This window comes from Trachurus japonicus, chromosome 21 (assembly GCF_045865225.1).
Source record: "Trachurus japonicus isolate A0001 chromosome 21, Traja_1.0".
Taxonomy (NCBI): domain Eukaryota; kingdom Metazoa; phylum Chordata; class Actinopteri; order Carangiformes; family Carangidae; genus Trachurus; species Trachurus japonicus.
Window position 1 is genome coordinate 18,485,837 of NC_140927.1, and position 23,857 is coordinate 18,509,693.

General features: G+C 41.5%; 1 protein-coding gene across 7 annotated transcripts in view; it reads left to right on the top strand.

The window, feature by feature from the left end:
- Positions 1–23,770, top strand: part of uggt2 (UDP-glucose glycoprotein glucosyltransferase 2) — a 40,039-nt gene extending 16,269 nt beyond the window's left edge. For 2 of the 7 annotated variants that reach the window (XM_085765368.1, XM_085765369.1), the window contains exons 23-41: positions 2,642–2,773; positions 3,387–3,517; positions 4,549–4,644; positions 4,853–4,955; positions 5,780–5,859; positions 7,854–8,043; positions 8,159–8,317; positions 8,440–8,525; positions 11,004–11,088; positions 11,288–11,370; positions 11,522–11,602; positions 18,286–18,390; positions 18,516–18,600; positions 19,493–19,675; positions 19,846–20,006; positions 20,834–20,948; positions 21,080–21,196; positions 21,953–22,115; positions 22,226–23,770. In XM_085765368.1, coding sequence (XP_085621494.1) covers positions 2,642–2,773; positions 3,387–3,517; positions 4,549–4,644; positions 4,853–4,955; positions 5,780–5,859; positions 7,854–8,043; positions 8,159–8,317; positions 8,440–8,525; positions 11,004–11,088; positions 11,288–11,370; positions 11,522–11,602; positions 18,286–18,390; positions 18,516–18,600; positions 19,493–19,675; positions 19,846–20,006; positions 20,834–20,948; positions 21,080–21,196; positions 21,953–22,115; positions 22,226–22,251 — 2,181 coding nt within the window. In that variant the 3' untranslated portion in view covers positions 22,252–23,770. Of the gene's footprint in view, positions 1–2,641; positions 2,774–3,386; positions 3,518–4,548; positions 4,645–4,852; positions 4,956–5,779; positions 5,860–7,853; positions 8,044–8,158; positions 8,318–8,439; positions 8,526–11,003; positions 11,089–11,287; positions 11,371–11,521; positions 11,603–11,695; positions 11,720–18,285; positions 18,391–18,515; positions 18,601–19,492; positions 19,676–19,845; positions 20,007–20,833; positions 20,949–21,079; positions 21,197–21,952; positions 22,116–22,225 lie in introns of all 7 variants that reach the window. The other 5 variants (XM_085765370.1, XM_085765371.1, XM_085765373.1 and 2 more) reach the window with 5 other exon arrangements.
- The last annotated feature ends 87 nt before the right edge of the window (positions 23,771–23,857 follow it).

The following is a 23,857-nucleotide window of genomic DNA, read 5'->3' on the forward strand; positions in this document are numbered from 1 at the left end:
TTTTTTTTTATTATTATTATTTTTTTTTTTACAAGCACCATGCCATTATATTATTATATTTTATACTTAACGTTCATATTCATGCACTGAAACATGAGTGTTAAATGGCAGTTAAAATGGCAGTTTTTGTCATGTTTCTGTAAACAGTGAGTGGTTTAACATTCATATGACACTGGGTTGGCAGCACATGTGATTGGCCTCCTGACAGACAGAGAGTTTAACAGTTTACATCATTACAACTAGCTAGAATATATGCAAATTCAATATCTCCTATCTGCAGAATTGCTGAAGTGTGTCAGCACCAGCAGTGAACATATAAATCTTCTGACGCAGCCAGTCAACACCTATTAGAAAAATTACAATATTATCTGCTCTAATAAATATGTGGATATATATTTGAGCCGAGGTGGTTGTTTCCTCCGACATGGCAGGAATTTGTCAGACATCCACAGCCAACAAAGTTAACTATGAAGAATAAAACAATGGATGCATTTGTTATACTATATATAACTAAATAATAAATCGAAAGCTGAGTGTAAGTGCAAATATTGTAGCAAAAGCTCCCAGGACTGATAGATTTATATCATAAGGATTATGGATTATGTAATCCAAATTTATCTAAAACACTGTGCTCAGAAGAGCTCAAATATTTTTGTTATCAATTATTTATTTGTGTATGGGCCCTTTAACAGTTACAAACAATAAACATAATTTCCTTTACATAGAATGCACAACATAAATAAGTAACAGTAAAAGAAAAAACTAATTAACAAACAATCCTACCCCCCTCCCTCTTCCCCTCAGACCGACCATAATTGGAAATTAGATACATATTATTTTCTTTGCAGCTGTTAATCCAGCAAAGAAGATACAAATCTGTGTAAACTTCAAATGCAAATGGGACATATCATTTAGCAAGAATATAGTTGGGGACGGCATAATATCAGGTAGATGAAAGCAATGAAGGTTTAGAAGCGACCATTCCCATGTCATAAGGAAGAGCTCAAATATGACCACGTTACTCCGATTCTTGCCTCACTGCACTGGCTACCAGTGGAGTTCAGAATTGATTTTTCAAATTTATCACTTGTTTTTAAATCACTGCCTGTTCACGTCGTATATTATTGACCTTCTAACCCCCTACACCCCTGCTCACTCTGAGATATGCAGGTTAGCTCTTACTCTCTCTCTTTTTTTCCTTCTACTCTTTTTAGAATTTTTTCCATTTAATGAACAGTTTTTTTAATGTCTGTGAGGCACTGTGTTGACCTGTTTTTGTTTTACCAGTTAGATTTATTACTGTTGTATTGCATCATAGAGTCCATACTGTGAAAGATATACAAGGAATACAGTGGAAGAGTTTCAGAGTTAGAAAAAAGTGAATGAGTTGTTTTTCTTTACTTATGTTGGTCCTCTTGGTTGTGACATCAAAAGGTGTATTTTCTAATTTCATGATAATTTAATGAGTAAAAAATTAAAAACTATAGAAAAATTTGGTTGGACATAAGTACTCCCAGTGAATGATTTAAGTGCATAGTGGTGGAAAATAGTGACTGATGAGCCCATCCTCTCATTCCTCTCTTGAACATCAGCTAACAGAATATATTTAGAGCATGCATGATGCTTCCACAGTCTGTGCATACCAAGGCAAACAGCCTACTCACTGTCACTTCCGCTTGATCTGTCTCAGGGGCCAACACAAGGCAGGCTCCACACTCTGAATCTTTAACTAAAAAGCACTGGTGGAAACCTGCTCTCTAGAACCAGATGAATAGGCAAGCTGCTGCTCACCATTCATGGTTGCGTGAGCCACATGTGTCCAGCCAAGCCTAACCATCACTCTGCTGCTGTTGGCAGCCTACAGCCGCTAGTGTTCTCCATGCTGTGGTGTGCGGTATCCACCCACGCAACATTGCACATGAGAAAACTAAATTCTCAGGCACTAATCAGCAAATCGACTGACAGGAGCGCTCCAATCTCTTCCATCTGAATAAATCATATAGCGCAGGTTACATATGGGACCAGCCAGGACAAACTGCCCTGCAGTCATACCACCTTAAACAATGGTGAGACAATGGGCTCGAAATAGCACTGGAAAGATAGGTAGGAGGCTGTGTGAGTTGAGACTCAGGGTCTAGGGATGTGAGTTTATTATAGACTGCCAGACAGACTTGCTGACTGGATTGCTCTCACATTATTGGTATTTCACCTGTTCTCTTGAGGAGGGAGAATGTTAGACAAACTAATAACCTGACTCCACAAACCTCTCACAGCTAATTTGTTATGGACAAAAATGGCAGAGGCTTCATTAATAGTTTGTTATATTAATTACAAATTGATTCATCTCATTTTTTGCTCATATGCATTTCTGACAGCTCTCTCTGGCTGAAATATTTTGTGTTTGATTGCACTCATGTAAGGCATCAATGATATTGTGAATATTTTTTTTTTTGCCTCATACATCATTTCTTACACCAATGCATCACTCAGATTCTGTTTTGGACAGACTGTAAAGGGAGAAAGGTCCTTGAGCTAGTCTATTGGATCGGTCAGTGCATCACAGATCCTTCAGAAATGCATGTATTAACAGTACAGTCAATTTACCTCATACCCTAAACAAACTCTTGTTATGCTGCTCTAGGGCATGGATGTGGACGCCTTTGAGAAAAAGTTCAACACAATGGAAGTGGATTTCATTCATAGTCAGCAGGTTTTCTGTCGAGACGTTCTAAAACTGGGTCCTGGAGAGCGGGCAGTGATCAGCAACGGCCGAGTAAGTGGACTTCAACACAACACAGTTCACTTAGCATTCTCACTAATGTTAATTCACAAATTTCTACGAGAAGTGCAAAAAACTGCCTTATATTGTCAGCAAGGAAAAGCATTGGTTAAAAGTTGTTGGTATTGTTTGCTGTGGTGCAGTAGGATCCTCTAAGCTGCTGCACTTTGGGTTTTTCCCTCCAGTGTTTTCAGAGTGCTTCCTTAGTACTGTCAAATCAGCATGATGTCTGTTTCTTAAAGGTCACAGGTGGCACCAACGGCACAGCGCGTGTGTGTCTGTGTATCTGCTGACTGTATGTGTGCACAGAGCTGATGACTGATGTCTCAGCAGCAGCGATGCTGACAGTTACGGATGAAGAGGCCAGCCTCTGAGATGGCAGTAACAATTAATATCATTTTACATTCCTCTGCTGCAGTGGCAGGGCTCTACTCCTGAAATAGAAAAGGACGAAAAACATATCACAGAATACCATGACTTTAAGTGGATAAAACACTGTGTTACAATCACATTAAATTTAACACCCCCCTGGCAAGTAGTAAATAATACATGCTGAGATATGAATTGGAAAAGTCGTGTTCTGACTGCATTATTTTTTCCATGTTAGATCCTTGGTCCATTTGAAGAGCAGGAGGAATTCACTGTGGAGGATTTCCATTTGCTGGAGAAGATTACACTGAGTGGTTCTGCAGCGAAAGTCAAAGCCAGAGTTAAAGAGATGGGGATGAAATCAAAGCAGTATGTCTGTGTTTGTTTATTTTGCACAAAATTGTCTTTCAGGGGTCCGTTTTCACTAAACCTGCTTTCTGAAACGGGCCCCAGTTCCCTTCAACTGTCTCTAAAGGACGCCCATGAATCCTTATAACCCCTTCAGAAATTTAGCAAATTTTATAAAACCAAACACTAAAAGCTCTCGACCATCTAAATTGTGGTCTGGTGCTCTCAGTTTGTTTTGAATTTCCACAAAATGTGTCTAGAACTCCAGTTCTGAAGTTCCTCTCTCAGCGGGACATACAGGGAGTCTGCTCAGAATTGAGGGAAAGGATGAAAGCAGACAAACACAGGTGGAGGTATTTAAAGAAAACCTGCTCCAGAGTGGAAGTGATCTGAAACTCGGCACAACAGTGCCCTGAAGCATACAGCCATGACGGTACTGGAGTGGCTTAGGGACAAGTCTCTGACTGTCCTTGAGAGCTGCAGCCAAAGCCCAGACTTAAACACCACAGAACATCTGAGAAGAGACCCAAATGTGGCAGTTTGCAGATGCTTCCCATCTAGTCAGCAGAGCGTGAGAGATTCTGCCAGAAGAATGGGATAAACTGCACAAATCCAGGTGTGCAGAGCTTGTAGAGACTTACCCAACAAGACTCCCAAGCTGTAATTGCAGCCAAAGGGGAACCTGCAAAGTACTGAATTAGAGGTCTGAGGACTTCTGTAAATGAGAGATTCCAGTTTTTTATTTTAATGTACCTGCAAAAAAATACTAAAAACATGTTCTCACTTTGTCAGATTGGGTTTTTTAGATAATTTTAATTTACAGTAGATTGGCAAAACAGTAAAGAGTGGAAAAATTCAGATACTCTCTGAATGTGAAAAATTCTGCAGGGGCGACAGTATCATTTTCTCAGGTTGAAGGTGGCATTGACTGATTTATGAGGATACCTTGTTACCAGCTGGAGATCACATTATGTAAGCTCTGTCTGACATCTCTCCCAACTTGTATCATTAATAAATGATGCACTGACCCTGCTACATCTCTTTTCCCTCAGCGCCAGTGACTTAGTCATGAAAGTTGATGCCCTCTTAGCTGCAGCCCCCAAAGGAGAGGTCAGGAGGGATGTCCACTTCATCAAAGACAGCCACAGGTGACCAACATTTTTTTTTCTTCCTGTAACTGCTGTCCTGTTGGCTCTGCAGTCTCACTCTGCTTATGTTATAATGGATCTGAAAATTGCCGCGCCATCATTTCAAGCAGCACAGAAAGGCGAATCTTCTGATTTGCCGTTCTGCTGAATAAGTGTTGTGTAACCTTGTGTGGCTGAATTTGCTTTGGTGTGCTGTTCTCCCCCTCAGTATTCTCTCCCTCTCCCCGCGTGAAAACGAGGTGTTCTACGATGTGGTGGCCATCGTTGACCCGCTCACGAGGGAGGCACAGAAGATGTCTTCTCTGCTGATTGTAAGTTGTATTCTTCTCTTTTATTTTTCTGCTCTTATATGCCATCGATTCCAACACAACAAGGACAGACTAAAATCACTTGCTCTGAAAGGAAGGGTACAGAAACACAAAGCCCCCCCCCCCCCCCCACACACACACACACACATTCTCATATGGTTAGATATTTCATGGTTGTTGTCTTTTATGTGCTTTATTGATTCTGCAAGATACCGTGCCTTTGGATGATAGTGTGGACGTTCTCTATGCGCTAAAATAAGTTTCGCTTTGACCAGAAAGGGATTTTTCTTTTTTTTTCAAAGCATTTCCCTCAGTGGACTTAGTTTGACTGAATCCCACTACTGTAGCTGTCTGCAGCATCTTGCTGGAGGCTTTCTGTGGTGAAGAATTTGACTTGGGTGAATATGAAAATACAGTATGATTCACCATGCCTTAACACACAGCCAGCGCGAGAGGCGTCGTCTGTAGCTGTTTGCATTGTACACTTTTCAGTAGTGTACTGCAGTAGAAAAGTATGATGCCGGCATATCACCATCACAGCTGGTCACAAAGACGACAGCTCACTCCTATAAGCACTAGCTCATTATTTTTTGTACCACCGACCGTTATAGCATGAAAGATGTTAAAGGTCTATGCTTTTCCATTTTAGAAACCTCTTAAACCCGGTGTTGTAAAAGTAATGGGCAGTGAAACTATAAGCTGCCTTCAGTCCTTTGGGTCAGTGCATGGCTCATATGCTCTGTCCTGTACTCGTGGCCCCTCTGCTGGTTTTGATCCTACTTTGCTCCTGATTTCTAGCTCGGTCTCATCTTCTGTGACTCTTGCAGGTGCTCAGTCAAGTGGTCAATGTGAGACTGCAGGTGTTTATGAATTGCCGGTCCAAGTTGTCCGAGATGCCCCTCAAGAGGTAAGCTCTGGCTCCAACAGTAATTAAATTTTCCTGTTTGGCTTGTTTGTGTATCCTCTGACCACTGCAGACTTAGCATCTCTGCCTTGCTCCTTCCCTTTGTAAGATTATACTGCACAGATGCAATCTGCTTAATAACACCACCTTATTGCTTTGGGCCTCCCCGTGCATCTCTGGTTAAATTGCTTACAGCTTGCACAGTTGCAGCTCAAGCCATGCCGTAAAAACAACAAAATAGAAAATAAACAACAACAAATGAAAGGTTGAAATTGTCCATTAACATTTACACCAGTGTGCGGATGTTAGTTATTATGTAATTTGGGGATGTTTTCTCTTTTTAATTTGTTCCATAAAAGCTTGAGCCATTTGTAGAGGTAGTGGACTAAAATAGCTCAAATGCTTTTTTTTTCTTTCAGTACCAAAGTACGCTCATGTTGGAAGGACAATTTACAGTACAACCTTTATTCACCTCTGTTTGATATCAGCAGGAATGGAGTTGATGGAAATAACTCTTTCCCCTGCAAATCACTCCATTGTCTGCTCTCAAGCCGTCATTCTTCCTGTCCCCCTGAGTGACAACTGCCTGTAATTGACACAAATGGCCACATGACATATTCACATGTGAGAGAAATGCGCTGTATTTCTGCAATCAAGCTGCCACCAGCTAGCCCACTAGTCAAGTACAGTGCAGATGCATTTCATATCATAAGCCTTTGGAAATCAAATATTTTTGTTTTTCTGCTTGACTTCTTAAAAGCACCGCTCTCATGTTCAACCACTGAAAAATGTGAGTACCTGAGCAGATTAGAGACTTGTAAAGCTGCAAATCCAAACACCTGCCCAGCCATGTAAAACTTCTGCTAAGGGGAATTAATGACCTTTTAAATGCCAAAACGGTATAAAAGAAAAACAAACACTGAAGGTCAGTTTTTTGGATTTCATCATGAACATCCCAATAGTGATGTCTAGTTTAAAACAGCAAATGAGTGTTCTAGTCTGGTGTCATCTTCCCTGCTTCATGTCTCCTGTAGAACCATAAGCTTGATACTCCTATAGCTCATCCTTGGAGATGCCGCTGTCAGCAGGTGCACATGAATCCTGTTCTGTGTCACTGGGTTCATTTTACTCACTGTTCTACTTCTCCGCGCGGTGAGACCAAGGCCACGGGGCTGCTCATCTTCTTTCTCTTATGTTTCTTCTTGTGGAGAATTGCTCATCTCACAAAATAGAAACCAATCAAATGAAGACGGTGTGTTTCCCCCGGTGAACTGGATTCCTCTTCCTCAAATATGACCGTTCCCTCACCTCCGCCATGTGCTGTTGTAGGAGCTCCCATCTCACCCTGGGTCAGCAGCCCTTGTTTAACTACTCTGCTGTGGTCTACAGATACAGTATATGGCTAGCGTGGCAGGAATTAAATTTTGTGAAATCTCCCCCCATGAATAAAAAAAAGAGATGAGAAGGCACTCTAAATGAAAGGAATAGGAATTGGTAATGTTCATCATCTGCCATGTTATCTGCTTTCATTATGACTCTGTGGTGTCAGAGGGCACACACAAGAAAAGCCATTAACATTAAGATTAGCCTGAAGTTGGCCTCGACAACAACTCTGGGTAATAATGGAGAAAGGGAGCAACGCTGTTACACTGTACAGACTGCTGCACATATTTCTGTTATTGGCTGAGGAGGAACACTGGCAGTAATAGTATTAGATTCCTCACTTTGAAGAGATTGTATATACCCAACTGTCACAATAGAGCCCATCTCTCATGCCCTAGAAAAGAGTGTATTGCACAACGTGACATCATTTTAGTGCTTCCTGAAGAGCACTGAGCATTTGTTGGATGGATTTGTTGTTTCAGACTGGTACCAAAACATCATGCAACATATCCAACATTTTTGGGCATTCAATGAATGTATTCTGTTGTTAGATATAATGTTAATTCACTGTTACTTGGCAAGCATTCAGATTTTCTCTTCATCTGTCTTCTCAGCTTTTACCGCTTTGTCTTGGAGTCTGATGTGGCTTTCATGGCCAACGACACAGTGTCTCCAGGACCGCTGGCCCGCTTCGTGGAGCTTCCAGAGTCTCCACTCCTCACCCTGAATATGATCACACCAGAGAGCTGGATGGTGCAGGCTGTGCGCAGCCCCCATGACTTGGATAACATCCATCTGCAGGAGGTATCCTGCTCCTCAGTCGGTCTTATCATCCTCAGCCCTTACACAGAGTTGTGATAGCCTGTATTAATCATTCCCCCCATTGATTTATCCTGTGTTAACTGTGGTTTTGCTCCAGGTGAGTGGGGTTGTGACGGCAGAGTACGAACTGGAGCACCTTTTGCTGGAAGGCCACTGCTTTGATCTGTCAACTGGCCAGCCCCCCCGTGGACTACAGTTTACTCTGGGCATGAGTCGAGACCCGCTTATGTATGACACTATCGTCATGGCTAACCTGGTCAGAAGCCTCTCTTTTCCATACCAGAGTTACAAAGATAGTGATCTTGCACTGTGTGAAACAGATGACAAGACAAGTGTGGATTGTGTCCCATAAATACTTTTTTTTTATAACCACAACAGGGATATTTCCAGTTGAAAGCTAATCCTGGTGCCTGGATCCTAAGATTACGTGAAGGAAGATCAGAGGATATCTATCAGGTCCTCACGTGAGTATTTATCCGGGGTCGTCTTTCTTTTATGCCATTGTAGTCTTCCTTATCATTTCCCCTACAGATACTGGGGAAAAAAACGGAGATAATGATGGTAATTAGGTGACTTCATCAGCAGCTCAGCATCAAGGTTGTTCTCAGTTACCTCTTCATTTTATACCGGTGGCTATGAAGCCTCATCACTATGGTAACGTGGAGGGCTGCTGACACTGTAGCAGCTCAAGGTTTTGATGAGTGCAGGGAGTTCTGCTCAGTGCAGAGGGGAGAGAGACAGGTAGGAGGAAGGGGGTGCTATTAAAGAGAAGACGGAGTGGAGGGATGATTCAGCTGGTCACCTGCCATGCCATCCACCTCAGACTGCAGAATCTCAGCAGCAGAATGTGTTTTAGTTAGGACGGCGTAGGTGTCAGAGGCTGCATATACTAGACGGAGTGCGTTGGCGTCGTCTAATTTCCCTGGATGAATAGAACAGTACTGTGCTTTGGTTGGGGTTTGATACATTTTCTAAAAAAAAAAAATTCAATGCTTTTGTTGTGTTTTTTTAAAGATTATTTTTGGCATGTTGCCTTTGTTTTACATTCAATGCAGAGATAAACATGAAACATAGGGAGAGAGTGTGCTGTATGGCATGCAAATAAGGCTCCCCTGCCAGTCGAACCATGGATTTTACACTTCCGTGGTATGCATCTTATCTGCCTGTACCACTGCCAGATTCAGTGTCTTTTTTTCTGCAGTTTTACTCAGATTAAAGTGTACTGTGGCACTTTCTAATCTCATCGAAAACAAATAAAATTCTTATCAGATGAACTTTTACATTATTCTGTCTACATACCAGAAAACAATAATACCTTATATCCAAGTTGCAATTATCCCAAGTTACCATGTACACGGGTCTGCATTTGCAGCTGTAGTGCACCATAGTAGATGTCCCTACAGCCACAGATATTGTTCTCCCTGGCTATCCTCACATAAGATTTAGGACACGTACAGCCTTTGGTTCCCCTGGAATCATATCAGACAACCAAGATTTATTCCCCAATCCTCCTGGTGAAGCTAAGAGGTGATGTCATTTTTCACCTTGGCAGTGTCATTATTCTTGTGGTTAGCGGCACTCTGCTCTGGTTAGGTGGCCGATCAGAGCCTAGTGGGAGTGTCTCTGCGTTCTGGTCCCAGAGCCTGCGTTTTCCTCCGTGCTGCCGCTGCGTCTCGCCCTGACAGCGATGAATGAGATGACCAGCTCTCCTCTCCTCAGAGCAGGGATACAGATTGATCTCTGGTGCTTTCTAACACAAGCCCTAAAGGCTGAGTTGCACCGGTGACAGCAGCGGGGGCAAAGAACAAGCAGCACTTGAACATGGGGAGGATGCACTTTGGGCCAAATGAGGAGGGGGCATTTATCAAGGTTGTTTTTTTTTGCCTTTAGTAAGCATTGGGGTCATAATGTGCATCATAGCCCATTTCTCATTTCTGCCTGGAGTTGGCTCTCTGGTGTTTCACCATCAGACCCTGCAGATCCTGCCTGCCAAAACACATTTGCCACTGCACAAATCAGTCCTAAAACAATTACAGTGAAAGGCCAGTGTTACACAGTCAATACTGTACAGACTGTCTCATTAAATCTCCCAGTATATACAGCATGGCTGGGAAATAGTGATGGATAAAATAATGGTAAGGTGATTCCTAATGGTGATGGAGGGTAATGAATAAGGTCGTAGTGTGACCCTGGCAGATGTCCCAGTATCCGCTTTTAAGTGCGCGCTCTCACTCTCTGTCAGTGCTCCGTCCATTAACTGCTGTTGTCTCCTTCATAGAGCAGTTGAGTCTACACTGTGGATTTCCTTGTGCTCTTGCTATGTCCAATGCACATGATCCAACCTCAGTCACTAACACAAATGTAATTCATTTCAGTTGTGGACATTAGCACATAATTAACAAGCATTTATTAGTCAGACTGATTGGTGGAGTAGTTCTATAACAAAACGGAAAAAAGAAAAAAAAATCAGCATTGGTTGGTTTTACACTGTTAAATGCTCTTGTTCTTATTCTTCAGTTCTTCTCTTCCACTCCTACAGTAAGTGGTGTCTGTGCTCAGCTTGTACATTACAGTTACCAGCTCAAGTTTGTTTACACTGTGGCTCTGCAACTGCCGGCTCATCTGTCAATCAAACACATACACTGAAGAGAAATGACAGCACTCGTCCCTATCCACGGCCAAATAAGTTGCTTGCCAGATTTAATCTATTACTGATTTCTTGTTCAGAAGTCTGTGGCTAGGGATAAATCATCTTGGCATGTGTAGGGGCTGAGAACGATCATATACATTCATTGTATTGAATTGATGTTATTTTATAAATTCATTGATGATAAAGTTCAGTTTCTAGGTAGAGCTTCACCTACTACAGATGCATTATTGAGATTTCATAATGATTGATTCTTACTCTCAGTAATGGTAATCGCTTTTTCACTCTTTTTCAGGCACGACGGAACTGATTCCCCTGCAGATGTGGGGGATGTTAGAGTTGTGCTGAACAGTTTCCACAGTAAGATCATCAAAGTCAGAGTGAGTATTATTCAAATGTACATTAAACGCTTCATGGCACTGAACATTATTGAATTTACAGTAAAATGCTCTTCTGCGGTTTTCTATGATGTGCATCTCGTTCACAGGTCACAAATTGAGGATGTTGAAGCGATTTTACACAGTCTGTGAGATAAATCAGTAAGAGCATCATTGTCTTGCATCTCCTCTCTCATCATAGGTGCAGAAAAAGGCCGATAAAATCAATGAAGATCTTTTAAGTGAAGCTAGTGAGAGCAAAGGCATATGGGACTCCATAGCAAGGTGCGTAATCTTTCCTCACATACAGGCAACATCTGGTTGGTTTTAGTAGGTTTAAAATCCTCCTGCATCTGACTGGCAGTAAGCTGCAGCTCATTGATTGGTGGGTGCGTTGATCTGCCTTCTGTTTGTCAATTATACATTGCGGTTTCAGGAGATCTTACTCCTCCACAGGATCCAGACTGCGATATTATGCTGTAAGATCTAGTCTTGCAAAAAATATGTGCTTCTGTAGGTATGTGTGTGTGTGCATTTGTGTGTGTTTTTCCCCCTCAACACTTCCTAACTGTGTGATCCTGTCTCCTCACTTAATGCTTGCTGTATGAAGTGTTTGGAGCACTTTTGAGAAAAGGTAGGCAGTGTTGCTGCAACCCATTTAACACCTAAAACTTCTTTGTCATACTCATTAGCATGCAGTGTTTATTGGTTGCTTTCAACTGCGATGCTGCTTTGAGTGGTGTAATGAATCAGAATGACTTACCGGTAACATAATTGTCTAAATGGATATGGTAAGATTGTAGAGATGTGTTGAAATATTTTTACTTTTCCATGTTCATATATTTTTTGCATTTATATGTTTATTATTTTTTTCATGTGGTCATTTCAACAGTACAGGTCGTGTTGTAGCCTGTATTTATGTTTGTGTTCATACAGTAGATATGTACATAAACATAATTTACTGTGTACACTAGGCTTAAGCTGTGTAGTAAAGTGAAATCTGTGCCATTGGATTTATCATCAACTATCTTGTGTTACTGATCAGACTGCATGGCTCCTTAAGTTCTTGGAACTTGAAAAGGAGCCAGAATGAGGGGAGTACGCAGAGCAGTATCAATCAATTAGACAAATCTTAGCTATAGTGTGTTTCTCTTCCTGGAGTTGACAAAGTCGAATTGAACTAAGCTGTATTCGGGGACACTTTTAAGGACCTGGTTAGGCAGCTGGTGAACAGGAGGACCATTAATGAAGTCAATGCCAATTGCTGAAGAGCCTTAGAGCACCCTTGCCAGAGTTTGAGGTCCTGGAGATGGCACCACCCATGAATTCCAGAGTTCTCATATTGATAACACCTGAAGGGACTTAGATGGGAATCACTGCCGTTCTGCTGGTCGACTTTATCGTTCAGTTGGCAGCTGCTGCCAAATGTCTTTGACAATGAAGAGAGGACACCAGCACTGCAGGGAGACATGAATTGAAAGGAGGAAGCCTTTTGGGCTTTGCTGGCAAAGGAAACTTCCTAGCAGCACCGGGATGCTGCAAACTGACTGTTGATTCACAGTCTGAGCAGTAAAGACTGTCCTTGTCATGGAGCTGTGCACCAGCTCTTTTCTCTACTAAAACCTTTTCAATAGTGGAGTTTGCGCCAGTCTACAGTATATGTCGTATGTGGACATCAGAAGGACTGTGACCATATATATTGGGTTGTTTGCAAATATCTTGCTGTTGCTGTGAGACGTCGGGCTGATGGGTAATTGGAGTTAGAGCTGTATGTGTATTCAAACACATTCTTGGTGCGCTCATCCCTGGGGGACCAGCTGAGGACCTCCAAGTAGAATTCACTGCTCCCATCTTGTTGATCGAAGCTAATTCAGGTAGTTGGGCTGTCTGATCAGGGCACTTCCTGGACACGTCCTGTAGAGGTATTCTAGGCTTGTCCAACTGGGAGCGTACCCCGAGGCAGACCCAGAACGAACTGAAGAGATTACAAATCCCTCCTGGCCTTGGCATCTGCTAATTAGGAACTCTAGGATGTCGTTGGGGAGAACAACATTCAAGCTACTCCATATAGCCTGCTTCTGCTTTGACCAGGGCCAGATAAGAAGGCGAAAGAGGATGGATAGATGGATGAATAGATTTCTAATTGAATCTAATCTTAAGACCTTTTCCCATGGTATGCTTGCATTTGTGTTATAAAAATACTCATAACATTAAAAGGTTAAACGAAAGGATGAATAAGATGGTTTCAAGAGACATAATTGCTCCTTAAGTGCCTGTGATGCATGAATCTAAAATTAACTTAAATTTGACTGCATTTGGAGAGAGGAAAGTACTTTCATCTGGCATGATTCCAGTGTCCCCTCCTTTCAAAACACAAGTTCATAAATCTTAAGACATAGAAGCCACTCATCATGCCGTGCAAAAAAACTGTAGCCATATATCCTCTGGCTATACTTACTGTTTATACACTATCTGTCTATCTGGTCCAGTATTAATAAAAATGCTCTGGAAACTCCCTCCTCTTAAATATCAAGTGGCAGCTACTGTCAACTTAAGTTGGAATGACGACTAGTTAAAAGATGCATCAAAGCATTGTTGAAAAACCAACAAGTACAATTTAGTCTGAGTAACAAGTGACACAAAATGTGAAAACAGTATGTACTCATTTGACAGTACAACCTTCACTAGAAAATGTGTTTTTTCATCAGTGGAATAGACTGGATTTCACAGGACCTGGAATGACTGTTCTAGAAAAACCCACATTGAAATGGCTACGTAGCATAATAATGATGTGAGGTTTGAGGTTTGTGAAGGTGAAAGGGTCTGAATATTTCAGCAAAGACACTGTGTCGACGTTGTCTGTGCTCTCACGAAATATTGTTAGGGTTAGGTGTCCTTAATACCTGTTACCCCATTTGTAACCTCTACGCTTCAAGCGATTTGTTGTAAAGGGCGGAACTGAAGGCTGTGTATTAATCTAACACCTCTGAAGAATTAGTGAGGGTGGCTCCATCAGCAAGTATCAGAAAGTCTGAAGAACAGAATTCTCATGTTTAAATGGAGCTTTATCTCTGTTGAGCAATAATGAGCCTGACTTAAAATAGATTGCTTCCTTCTTTAATCTTTGTTCTTCCCGTAACCATAACCACTTGCTTTATGCTTTTTTTTAATTTTCCTTTTGTGCTTTCTCTCTTGTTCTCTTCTTTGTTGTTGGTTGTGAGTAAGATGAAGGTAAGTTTCTCCTCCTGCTGCCTTCAGCCTGGGGAACTCGTAGAGTTTAATCTCCTTTATGCTGCTCTTCGAGCTCAGAAGCATCATGGCCACACAGGGTATGAAAGACAGTAGCTATGTAACCTGAGGGACTTATTTAAGTTTCAGGTGCAGGGTACAGTAAAAGCCACCTCTCCCCAACTAGTCATAGGATCATTTTGATGGAGAGTGTTAGATGGGGCCTGTGCCATCCTTGCTAACAACAGCCAAGACTGGGGACATTATGTTGTTGTTTTTTTCGCTGCCCATTCTTCCAGTCGTCCATACATCCATCCCATTCTTGTCTTATTAACTCCTTAAGGGAATTTATTCAAATATAGCACAAACATTCATTGGACTCAAAGATGAAATAATTAGATTTCATTGGGCAAAGGTCAAAGTTTAAGGTCACAGTAACAACGCATTCTTGTGAATGTGATGTATCAGGAATCGCAAGGAAGGACAGTGCACGCACATCCAAGATAGTGCAGGCAGGTGCAGGACAAAAAACAACAAGCAGTTTTTTCATGTATCAGGAAATCGCCCATGTCATTATATCAGGCACAAATATCCACTTGTGCCCAGGGATGAACTAGAGTGTGAATTAGACTGAGGAGGTCAAAGGTCATGGCCACTGTGACCTTGCAACATGCATTTTTGGCAATAACACACTAATTCGTATGCACATAAAGATAAATTAGAAAATAGGAAGGGGTGCAGAATATCATTGTGGTTTCATCTGTGCTGCTGTGCCATGAGGGTAAAATGTATGCAGGTGTTTTACTAGTTCTTCATAATTAAAAGCTTTGCTTCTGAAATATTAACAAAAGCCCTAACCATGAAAATATTCTCATCTGATCAGGGCCTCCGCTGTTGCAGTTATTCATGATAGACATTCAGTATCTGCAGACCCTACTGTGGTGACTCCCCAGATGACCAACTCATCAATGAGAGAAAGCAATGCCTCAATATGTGGAGGATGTTTGTAAAAGTGCAAGAAATGCACACAGTGTTTCAGAAGGACAGAGGGAATTACAATTTAATGGTAAAACAAAAATGTGTTGTGTATGGTTTTTGCGACTTGCTCACCGACTTTTGCATGTGTGCCAGGGAGTTGGTTTTAGAGGACATGTGGAGACAAACATTATGCTTCCTCCCCTCCCTTCACACCTCCCTCTCACTCACTGGTGTCTTCCTGGAGCCTCAGGGCCGTAGCTGCGGTTGTGATTGAATGTGGGAGAGACACTCCTTCCCTCATCAGCAGTCTGTTTCAGACAAGGACACACAGTTTGACTGCAGACACATCTACCCTCCAGCACAAGTCCTTACTTCTGTCCGCTAAATGTGCCTTGCATCATGAGCCACTGCGCTTTAATAGCAGTTGAGGGATGTTGCTTCGTGCTCATCCATAACTAGATTTTTTAAATGAATTAAAAGTCCAATTCAGTCTTAAAGGGAAAGGAGTGACTTGATGGACAATATCTTTATTTGGACACACTGTGTGCAATTCTCTCCCTGAGGCACGGCCAGTGTTTTTCCTTGCTTGGTGGTTTGGTATTGAGGTGGCATTGCATACACCACAGATAACCCTGAGGTAAATACTTTGCTCTGCACCTTTGTCACAGTTGTCAAAATCACACAGCTCTTCATTTTCATCTTTTTCTCCCATCTTGACTTTTAAGTTAGAACACTATTCTCGGTCTAGAAACCTAAGAAACACACGAGGTGTTAAAGAATTACTTTGAGCTTTATCACAGGATTATTGCTTTTTTATAATGGTCACTATACCTGGAAAGGTCTCATGAAATAAAAACTCATCATTTCTATTTTTTTATTTTTTATTTTTACAAGTAACCATTCTTTCCCCCTCATTGCTATAAGTATAAGTGGTATAGATAATGGATGGATAATTCTTCCACCAAGCAATGTACAAGTAGCTCTTCAACATTTAACAGCATTGTTGCCAAGCAACACCACAGATGCACTTACACACAGACCTAGTAGAAAGCTCATTTAAAGATTGGGGTGATAATAAACTTATATCTGGATAACACCGTTAAACGTGCACATGCTGAATTAGTGTTCCATTGTGTTAGCACTCCTAGTTGCTGGTATAGAGGTGCTATTATAAACAGTGGATGTTGCTCGAGCATCTCCGCTCGTAGTTTGGGAACCAGTAAGATTGCAGGATTCCTTGTCTATCCTGTCCTTTCCGTTACTTTCCACATTTAGCCAAAACATGAAAATTCACAACAACGTCCGTCTTTTTGGAACAGTTTGTTTGGCACGGTGATGCAGGGGTGTGTTTCCAGAGCATTTTAAATCTTGATCATGGACCAGAGCTAACTGTTTTATAATAAGATGTTTTTGTGTGGTAAATTATTTAAACGATTTATTTAAATAATTTGTAATGATTGCTGATACATTTTGTGATTATCTGCTAATCACACGATTGACTAGTCACTGCAGCAATGCAATGCAAATTTAACAGCGTTGGAGATGTTAACATCCTGAGGACAAACACAGCTTATTCAGCTCCATGTAGACAATTTAAAGTTCTGTCTCTCTTTTAATCACTTAATTCCCGCAGGACCTTCCACTTTCACATTTCTTTCTCTTCATTCCCATCCTACATCACCAAATTACCAGGGCAACAGCAATTTCTCTCTAAATTCAGATTCAGACTTCAGAGTCTCAGACCAATTTAACCCCAGTTCACCCCCCCATGACAACTGGAGGAGAAATTGCAAATATTCAGGGAGTTTAGGGGTTTAGAGATCCAGTCTTAAACCTCCCAAACTGCTCCCAGACTCATCAGGACTGCCCTGGTACAGTGGGTTTTTAACTGTAGGGATATCAGAATTCCAAATGAATAACAAGTTAACATGCTTATACCATGAATTATGAATTTAAAAAAAAAAAAAAGAAAAACTCACCACAGCTTTCATCATTCAGCAGAATAGGGTGCTGTACATTTACTTAGAACTCACATCCCACAGGAGGATGTCAGTCTCCTCTCGGGAAAGAAGCTCCTTCTCTTTTCACACCATTATAGAACTGTCAGCACATCATGGCAACACTGTTTTTAAAACAGATAAGAGGAGCTGATGTTGTTGGCCATTGTTGCTACCAACCCCTGGAACAATTATCCATAATATCTCTAAGTGCCTTTTTGCTGTGACATGTACACACAGCCATAAGGTTGCTTATTGTTGAGTTAATGCTCTGCAGCCTTATAAAAGGTGATTATTTCATTTTTATTGTTACCAAAAAATTAGAAAATGTGCATCTACTCTGAGCGTAATCTGAAATATAGGATACTTTACTTTGTACAATGAACTCAAGTGGCTGTGCAGGTGTGTAAGTATAAGGCGATGTACATTTCTGCCTCCTTCACTGTCTCTAATGTAATGCATTGATTATAGTTGCCAGGAGGACAACTGAACTGCTGTTGAAATCCTGTCAGACTTGTAGCTTTCTAGAACTTGCTCCTTGACTCTGGATCTCACTTACACAAGACATCTGTAATATTGATTCTATTTCTGTTTTCATATCCCACCTCAAAACACACCTCTTCAAACTTGCCTTCTCTGTTTAACACTAGTGCTTAATCATATTTATTTGTATACAATTACATTTATTCTAATTCATTTTGTGTTTATGCCTCATACTTACCTTTTGTTTTTGATGGTGAGGTGTCCTTGAGTGCCTTGAAAGTTGCCTATAAATAAAATGTATTGTTATTGCTTCATATTTAAAGCATTTCAGTTTGCTGTGCAGTGATGCATGGTTTGTTTGAAAATGTTTTCTGCTTGGGTGAAATAACTGTTATTACTGCTGCCTTTATGAAAGCATGGTGGCTACTGGCTTAGTGCTGATTTACTGTCACTATGTGAAAAACAGGCATCAATCAAAACACGGCAGACTCATGTATTATGGTCTGATTTACAGCATCACAGGTGGCGGCTCCAAGAAGGATGATGGAGAGAAGAAGAAAGAAGATGTTCTAAATATATTTTCTGTGGCCTCGGGCCATCTGTATGAGCGCTTTCTGAGGTGAGTCGCATTCAGTTCACAAACACACACACAGTCACACGCTGACTTTCCAGGTCCTCCACATTACATCCCTTTTTAGTCCCGATCCTGAGACTCACCTCTCAATCTTTCTGTCTCCATTTCAGAATAATGATGCTGTCTGTCCTCCGGCATACCAAAACACCTGTCAAGTTCTGGTTCCTCAAGAATTACCTCTCCCCGTCGTTCAAGGTACTTCCCTGACTTCACCACTACAGACAAGCATCTCGCTTCTTCCTGCTGTTTCAAAAATAACGTTATCACACCTCTTCAGAGATTCACTTATCTAAGTAAAGAAAATGTCTGTGGGTTGTTCGCTCCTTTTTGGTGATGTGTGTTTAATCTCAGGTTTTTTATGTGGGGGTGGTGGTTTGGGGGGGATGGGGGGGGGTTCATCGCCCCCTGTGACACTTTAAATTGCAAAACTATCAAACAAAAATGCCTGATGGAGGTGAGGCCAAACAAGTCCAATTTTTCATGTGAATGAAAGTTTAACTTTAATTACCATCTTCAAATGTCTTTAACTGTATATAATACCACTCTTAATTCAAGCCATGCATCATGATTGTGCAGTATTTTCTTATGCCAAAGGAATACTTATATCTAACTTACCAACATCATCTGTTTTCTTCTGTGCAAGATAAACATAAATGTAATTCTTAATTGTACAGTGGCCCTGAGAGCTCAGCGCACCGCGGCCTTCTGCAAATACACAAATGTGCTGCAAACGCAGAAAACATCTTCATCAATTTGACAACACGCGCACTACAAATTCACTCAACACAAAGGAAGCGTGTCCTGGGGACACTTAAGAGTGATGAACTTGGGACTGGGACTTGTTCAATGCCCAGTTGTGACTTTTGAAGGTAAAAGCGTTGAATTACAGGCGTGTCCCAGCAGCTTCATTACTTCTTTTCTTCTTAAATTAGAATTTGTCTGAATTCCGGTGATGACAGAGAGAGAGGATGATTGTTGGACTTGATCCTGGGCTGCTGGGCTTGTCCTTATGCTACACACCGAGTTGCGATTTTGCTAATCTACATAAATAGACGCTATTAATAGACGTGTTTTGTTTTCCAATTAGGAGACCATCTCTCACATGGCAGAGTCGTACGGCTTCCAGTACGAGCTGGTGCAGTACAAGTGGCCCCGCTGGCTCCACCAGCAGACTGAGAAGCAGCGCATTATCTGGGGATACAAAATCCTGTTCCTGGATGTTCTGTTCCCCTTGGCTGTGGACAAGATCATCTTTGTGGACGCCGACCAGGTAGGGATCAAATCGGACTGACAGGGAAGAGCAATCTGTAAGGCTGAAAGTGCGAGACTTGTCTGGATCTGCCTCGGCGCTGGTGTGAAGATTGGATGAGGTTTTGAACATCACTGCAGAGTCGTCAATCCTCTCTGCCTTTACCAATGTTCTCACTCTCTCTCTCTCAGATAGTTCGGGCTGATCTGAAGGAGTTGAGGGAATTAAACCTGGAGGGTGCTCCTTATGGCTACACCCCGTTTTGTGATAGCCGCCGAGAAATGGAAGGCTATCGCTTTTGGAAAACCGGCTATTGGGCCTCACATCTGGGACACAGGAAATACCATATCAGGTATACTTCCATGGCAGACTGTGAAATGCATTCCACCGCCTTGAAAAGTCTGGCAATGATTCAAATGCTTTATTATTCTTCAGCGTAATTTTTCACCGTTCCGGCCACAGAATTTAATCAATCCACCTGAAGTTAGAAACTATAAACATCTCTTGATTTTCCCTACACAAGTTGAAATATTGAATTCCACCATATTGGATTATACACCATAAATATAGACATATATTTTACTATCTGATTTATTTTATACAGCCATGGCACATTAAATCAAGCAGGTGGTCTGAAGTAAGACGTTGAGCTCTTTGCTGGGGGTATGGAGTTCTACATCTGTCAGTGTGATGGCTGATCAGGTGGCAGCTGTTGAGCTGTGTAGCTGAACACAGACCTGCCAGGGTTATTTTCTGTTTCACTTCTCCACCACTGCACTGGGCTGATGATAACAGAAAAAAAAAAAAAAGACAAGCCACGAAAACCATATTGATTTGATAGGATGCTGGTGAGCCTGTCAGCTCTGTGGTGTTGGACAACATCAGCGAGGGTAAAGGATGATCCATATCTGTGAGCCCAGGGAAAATATTAGGTGGGGAAATATCCTCCAGCAGACTTGAATCTAATAAGGGATGAGTGAAATTACATAGTCTACACCTTTTGGTTTATTAATATGCCATGTTAGGTACAATTACCTGCATGTGCCTGAGGTATTGATCTTAATCGAGTCTTTTTCTTTTCTTTTCTTTTTTTATGAAGTCACTCCTACAGGCTTTCTCTTTCAGGAAATAGTTTTCTCACACCTGTCCCCTCTCTCTTCTCTCTCTTATTTCAACCAGCGCTCTGTATGTAGTAGACTTAAAGAAATTCCGAAAGATTGCAGCGGGGGACAGATTACGAGGCCAATACCAGGCCTTGAGCCAAGACCCCAACAGTCTGTCCAACCTGGACCAGGTATGTCACTCACATCGCTGCATTATATGACGCAGAGTTCATTCTTATACAGTAGCACCTACCACTACACTTTGTTCATAATGAAATATCTTGAGACGCTGCAATGTTTTTTTGTTTTTTAATGTTTCCAGGACCTTCCCAACAACATGATCCACCAGGTGGCCATCAAGTCTCTTCCTCAGGAGTGGCTGTGGTGTGAGACGTGGTGTGACAATGCCTCCAAAGTCACAGCGAAGACTATAGACCTGGTGAGTGTCGGAGGAGTTAGATCTGTCTGTGTAATGTGTGGAAGCTAATCAGCAAACTTGGAGGCTACTAAATAATTCACCATCAAATCTAATTGTGTCTTTTATTAAGATAGTGAAATCCTAATGTATTATTTACTCCTGCCTGTGGAAACATGCTGATGAGACTGATCTTTTGACTGACAGCCAGAATCACAGGCAGATTTTTTTCCCTTTATTTATTTATTTATTGCTCTTTTTTCAGGTTGTTCATCTGTCCGTCGTGTTATCAGAGTAATACCGTTAAAGAACTTTTTCAAATTTGGCACACATGTACACTTGAGCTAAAGGATGAACTGATATATTTTTGGTGGTCAAAGATCAAGTTTTTTTTTGGCTGAGGCAGAACAGGTTTTTCAGCCGCAATGGTTCTAACAGGGAACTGTAGCTCCCAGCCACTAATGTTCATGAGGCACTTGGCATTTAGGAGACAACTAAGAAGCAATCTCGTAGTCTCCTTAACTAATTTAGAGAATTTAGTGGTCAGGCTCCGGTATACTGAAATAGGAAGCATTGTCTCATTGTGGTATAGGACACCACTCGGCGATTCAGACACTAGACGTGGGCTAACATCCTTTTAACAGAATTGGAAATCAAATTAGGTTCAGATGCCTGCCACAGACTGTGCTGACCATGACAGTCTGACTTGTTGGGGGGATGGGGGAGGGGAGAAGTGGCCATGGCGATGTGAGTGATGTTTTCTCTGCTTTTCTGTTGCAGTGCAATAACCCCAAGACCAAGGAGCCCAAGCTAACGGCCGCAGTAAGGATAGTGCCCGAGTGGGTTGAATATGACAACGAGATTAAAGAGCTGCTGAAGCAGGTCCAGGAGGAGGGAGATCCAAAGGAAAAAGAGACTCCCACTCCCTCACAACATAACAAAGGTTAATTAAGAAAACTGAAAAACGCAATCAATTCTTCAGTTTCTTTCTTACCTCTGCTCTTTTTTCTGTCCAATTTCTGTATTCACATTTCCCCTCCTCTCTCTCCGCAGCAGACAGCGTGCGTGATGAACTTTAGCGTCTGCCAAAGCACCATGCTGAAGACGAAGGAGGCAGCACCTTTTGCACGCAGGCCACCTGTTAAGCTTGAAGACAGAGAATTCCATCTAAACATAGCCATGGAGTGTTAACATCCACAGCCGCACAGCCGGAAGTGAATGTCATGTCTCTCAGAGATGCCATAGCTGCTTCTGCAGTCAATACGTCTTACAAAATCAACATGTGATGTGCGAACTTCCAGCTGTGAACTCCTGGTGCAACCATCAGCGCCACAGTCAGGTCTCGTTAGTACGTGGTTACCCGGAAAATGAAGTGACCACAGTAAAGGGTCAGTCAAACCACTCATTTTGGTGTGTCTGTGAGGAAATCAAGCTGGAATATACTGCACTGATAATGTACGCAGAATCAAGAATCAAATGGAGATGGCACACGTCTAAAAATCTACCATTAAATGTTAATGTTTGTTTATGTTTATCTTTTTTTTCCATGTTCTTAATCTGACTGTGTAATCAACATGACTATGTTCTGTCTGAAATACCCAAACCAAAGTTGTTACTGACTTAAATTACACCTTGAAGTTACATGATTACAGCAGTTCGCACCAACAATTTACTGCTCACTAAACCCCGTCCCTGAACAGCTATTATCCAATTACAGCTTGAAACCTGAAACTAAAAAATGGACAACCTGTCGAGTCTTTGGATTTCTCCTCCTGTTAAACCGTTGTGTAGTCAGAGAAAACTGTTGTGTCCCTTTTTTTGTGTGTTTATGGAACCAAATGTAAACCAGCCAACTTTCTGTGGAATTACATGTTATTGTACAACTGAGGCTATAACTATACATGTTTCCTCTTGTTAGCAGCTGAGCCAACCTTGGGTTATGGTACAATGAATAACATTTTAATTTGAATACAATGATATAATACTGGCTCGCACCACCAGCATCTCTTCTTAATGTCCCTGTCTACTGCCTTAATCCTCACTTGGTGAATATAGAGCATTTTTCCAATGTTCTTTTTTAGCATTTCTGTCTTATCATACAGCTAATATTGGAGCTTGAGATGCACCATGCTGCATTGGAAAGCTTGAAAGAACACAGCCGCAGCAACTACTGGGAAGTGCAACCAAGTGAACGGTCACCTATCTGTTTACCTGCAAATTACACAACACTATATCAAATATGACATGTCAGACCAGGCCAGGCTCTGTTATTGCCAAGTTATGGGACGAAGAATCCTCATTTGCACACTACAGGTCATGGTTTATGTGTAAAATATAGGATTTTAACTTATTTCAGTATGTTTATCTTTCATTGTATTACATTTTTGGAAATGTTTTTCAATATTTTAATTCCTCAATGAACCAGTGTTTTGTCTCAGGAATAAGATGGGCAGAACTGCTTGACTGAAGCCGATAGCAGTTTTGAAAATGGGTGCAGGAAGTCTGCTCTCAGGACACCCATCTTCCACTGTGCTGTGTCAAATAGAAATGTTTATATTACTGTCTGGTGGGAAGAATAAATCTTTGCTACAAAACTCATTAATGAAATCTTTTTTGTGAATTACCTTGTAAGTGAATGTGTGGAAATGTCTACACAGTGAAGGGATTTTGTGATTGTGCAATTTG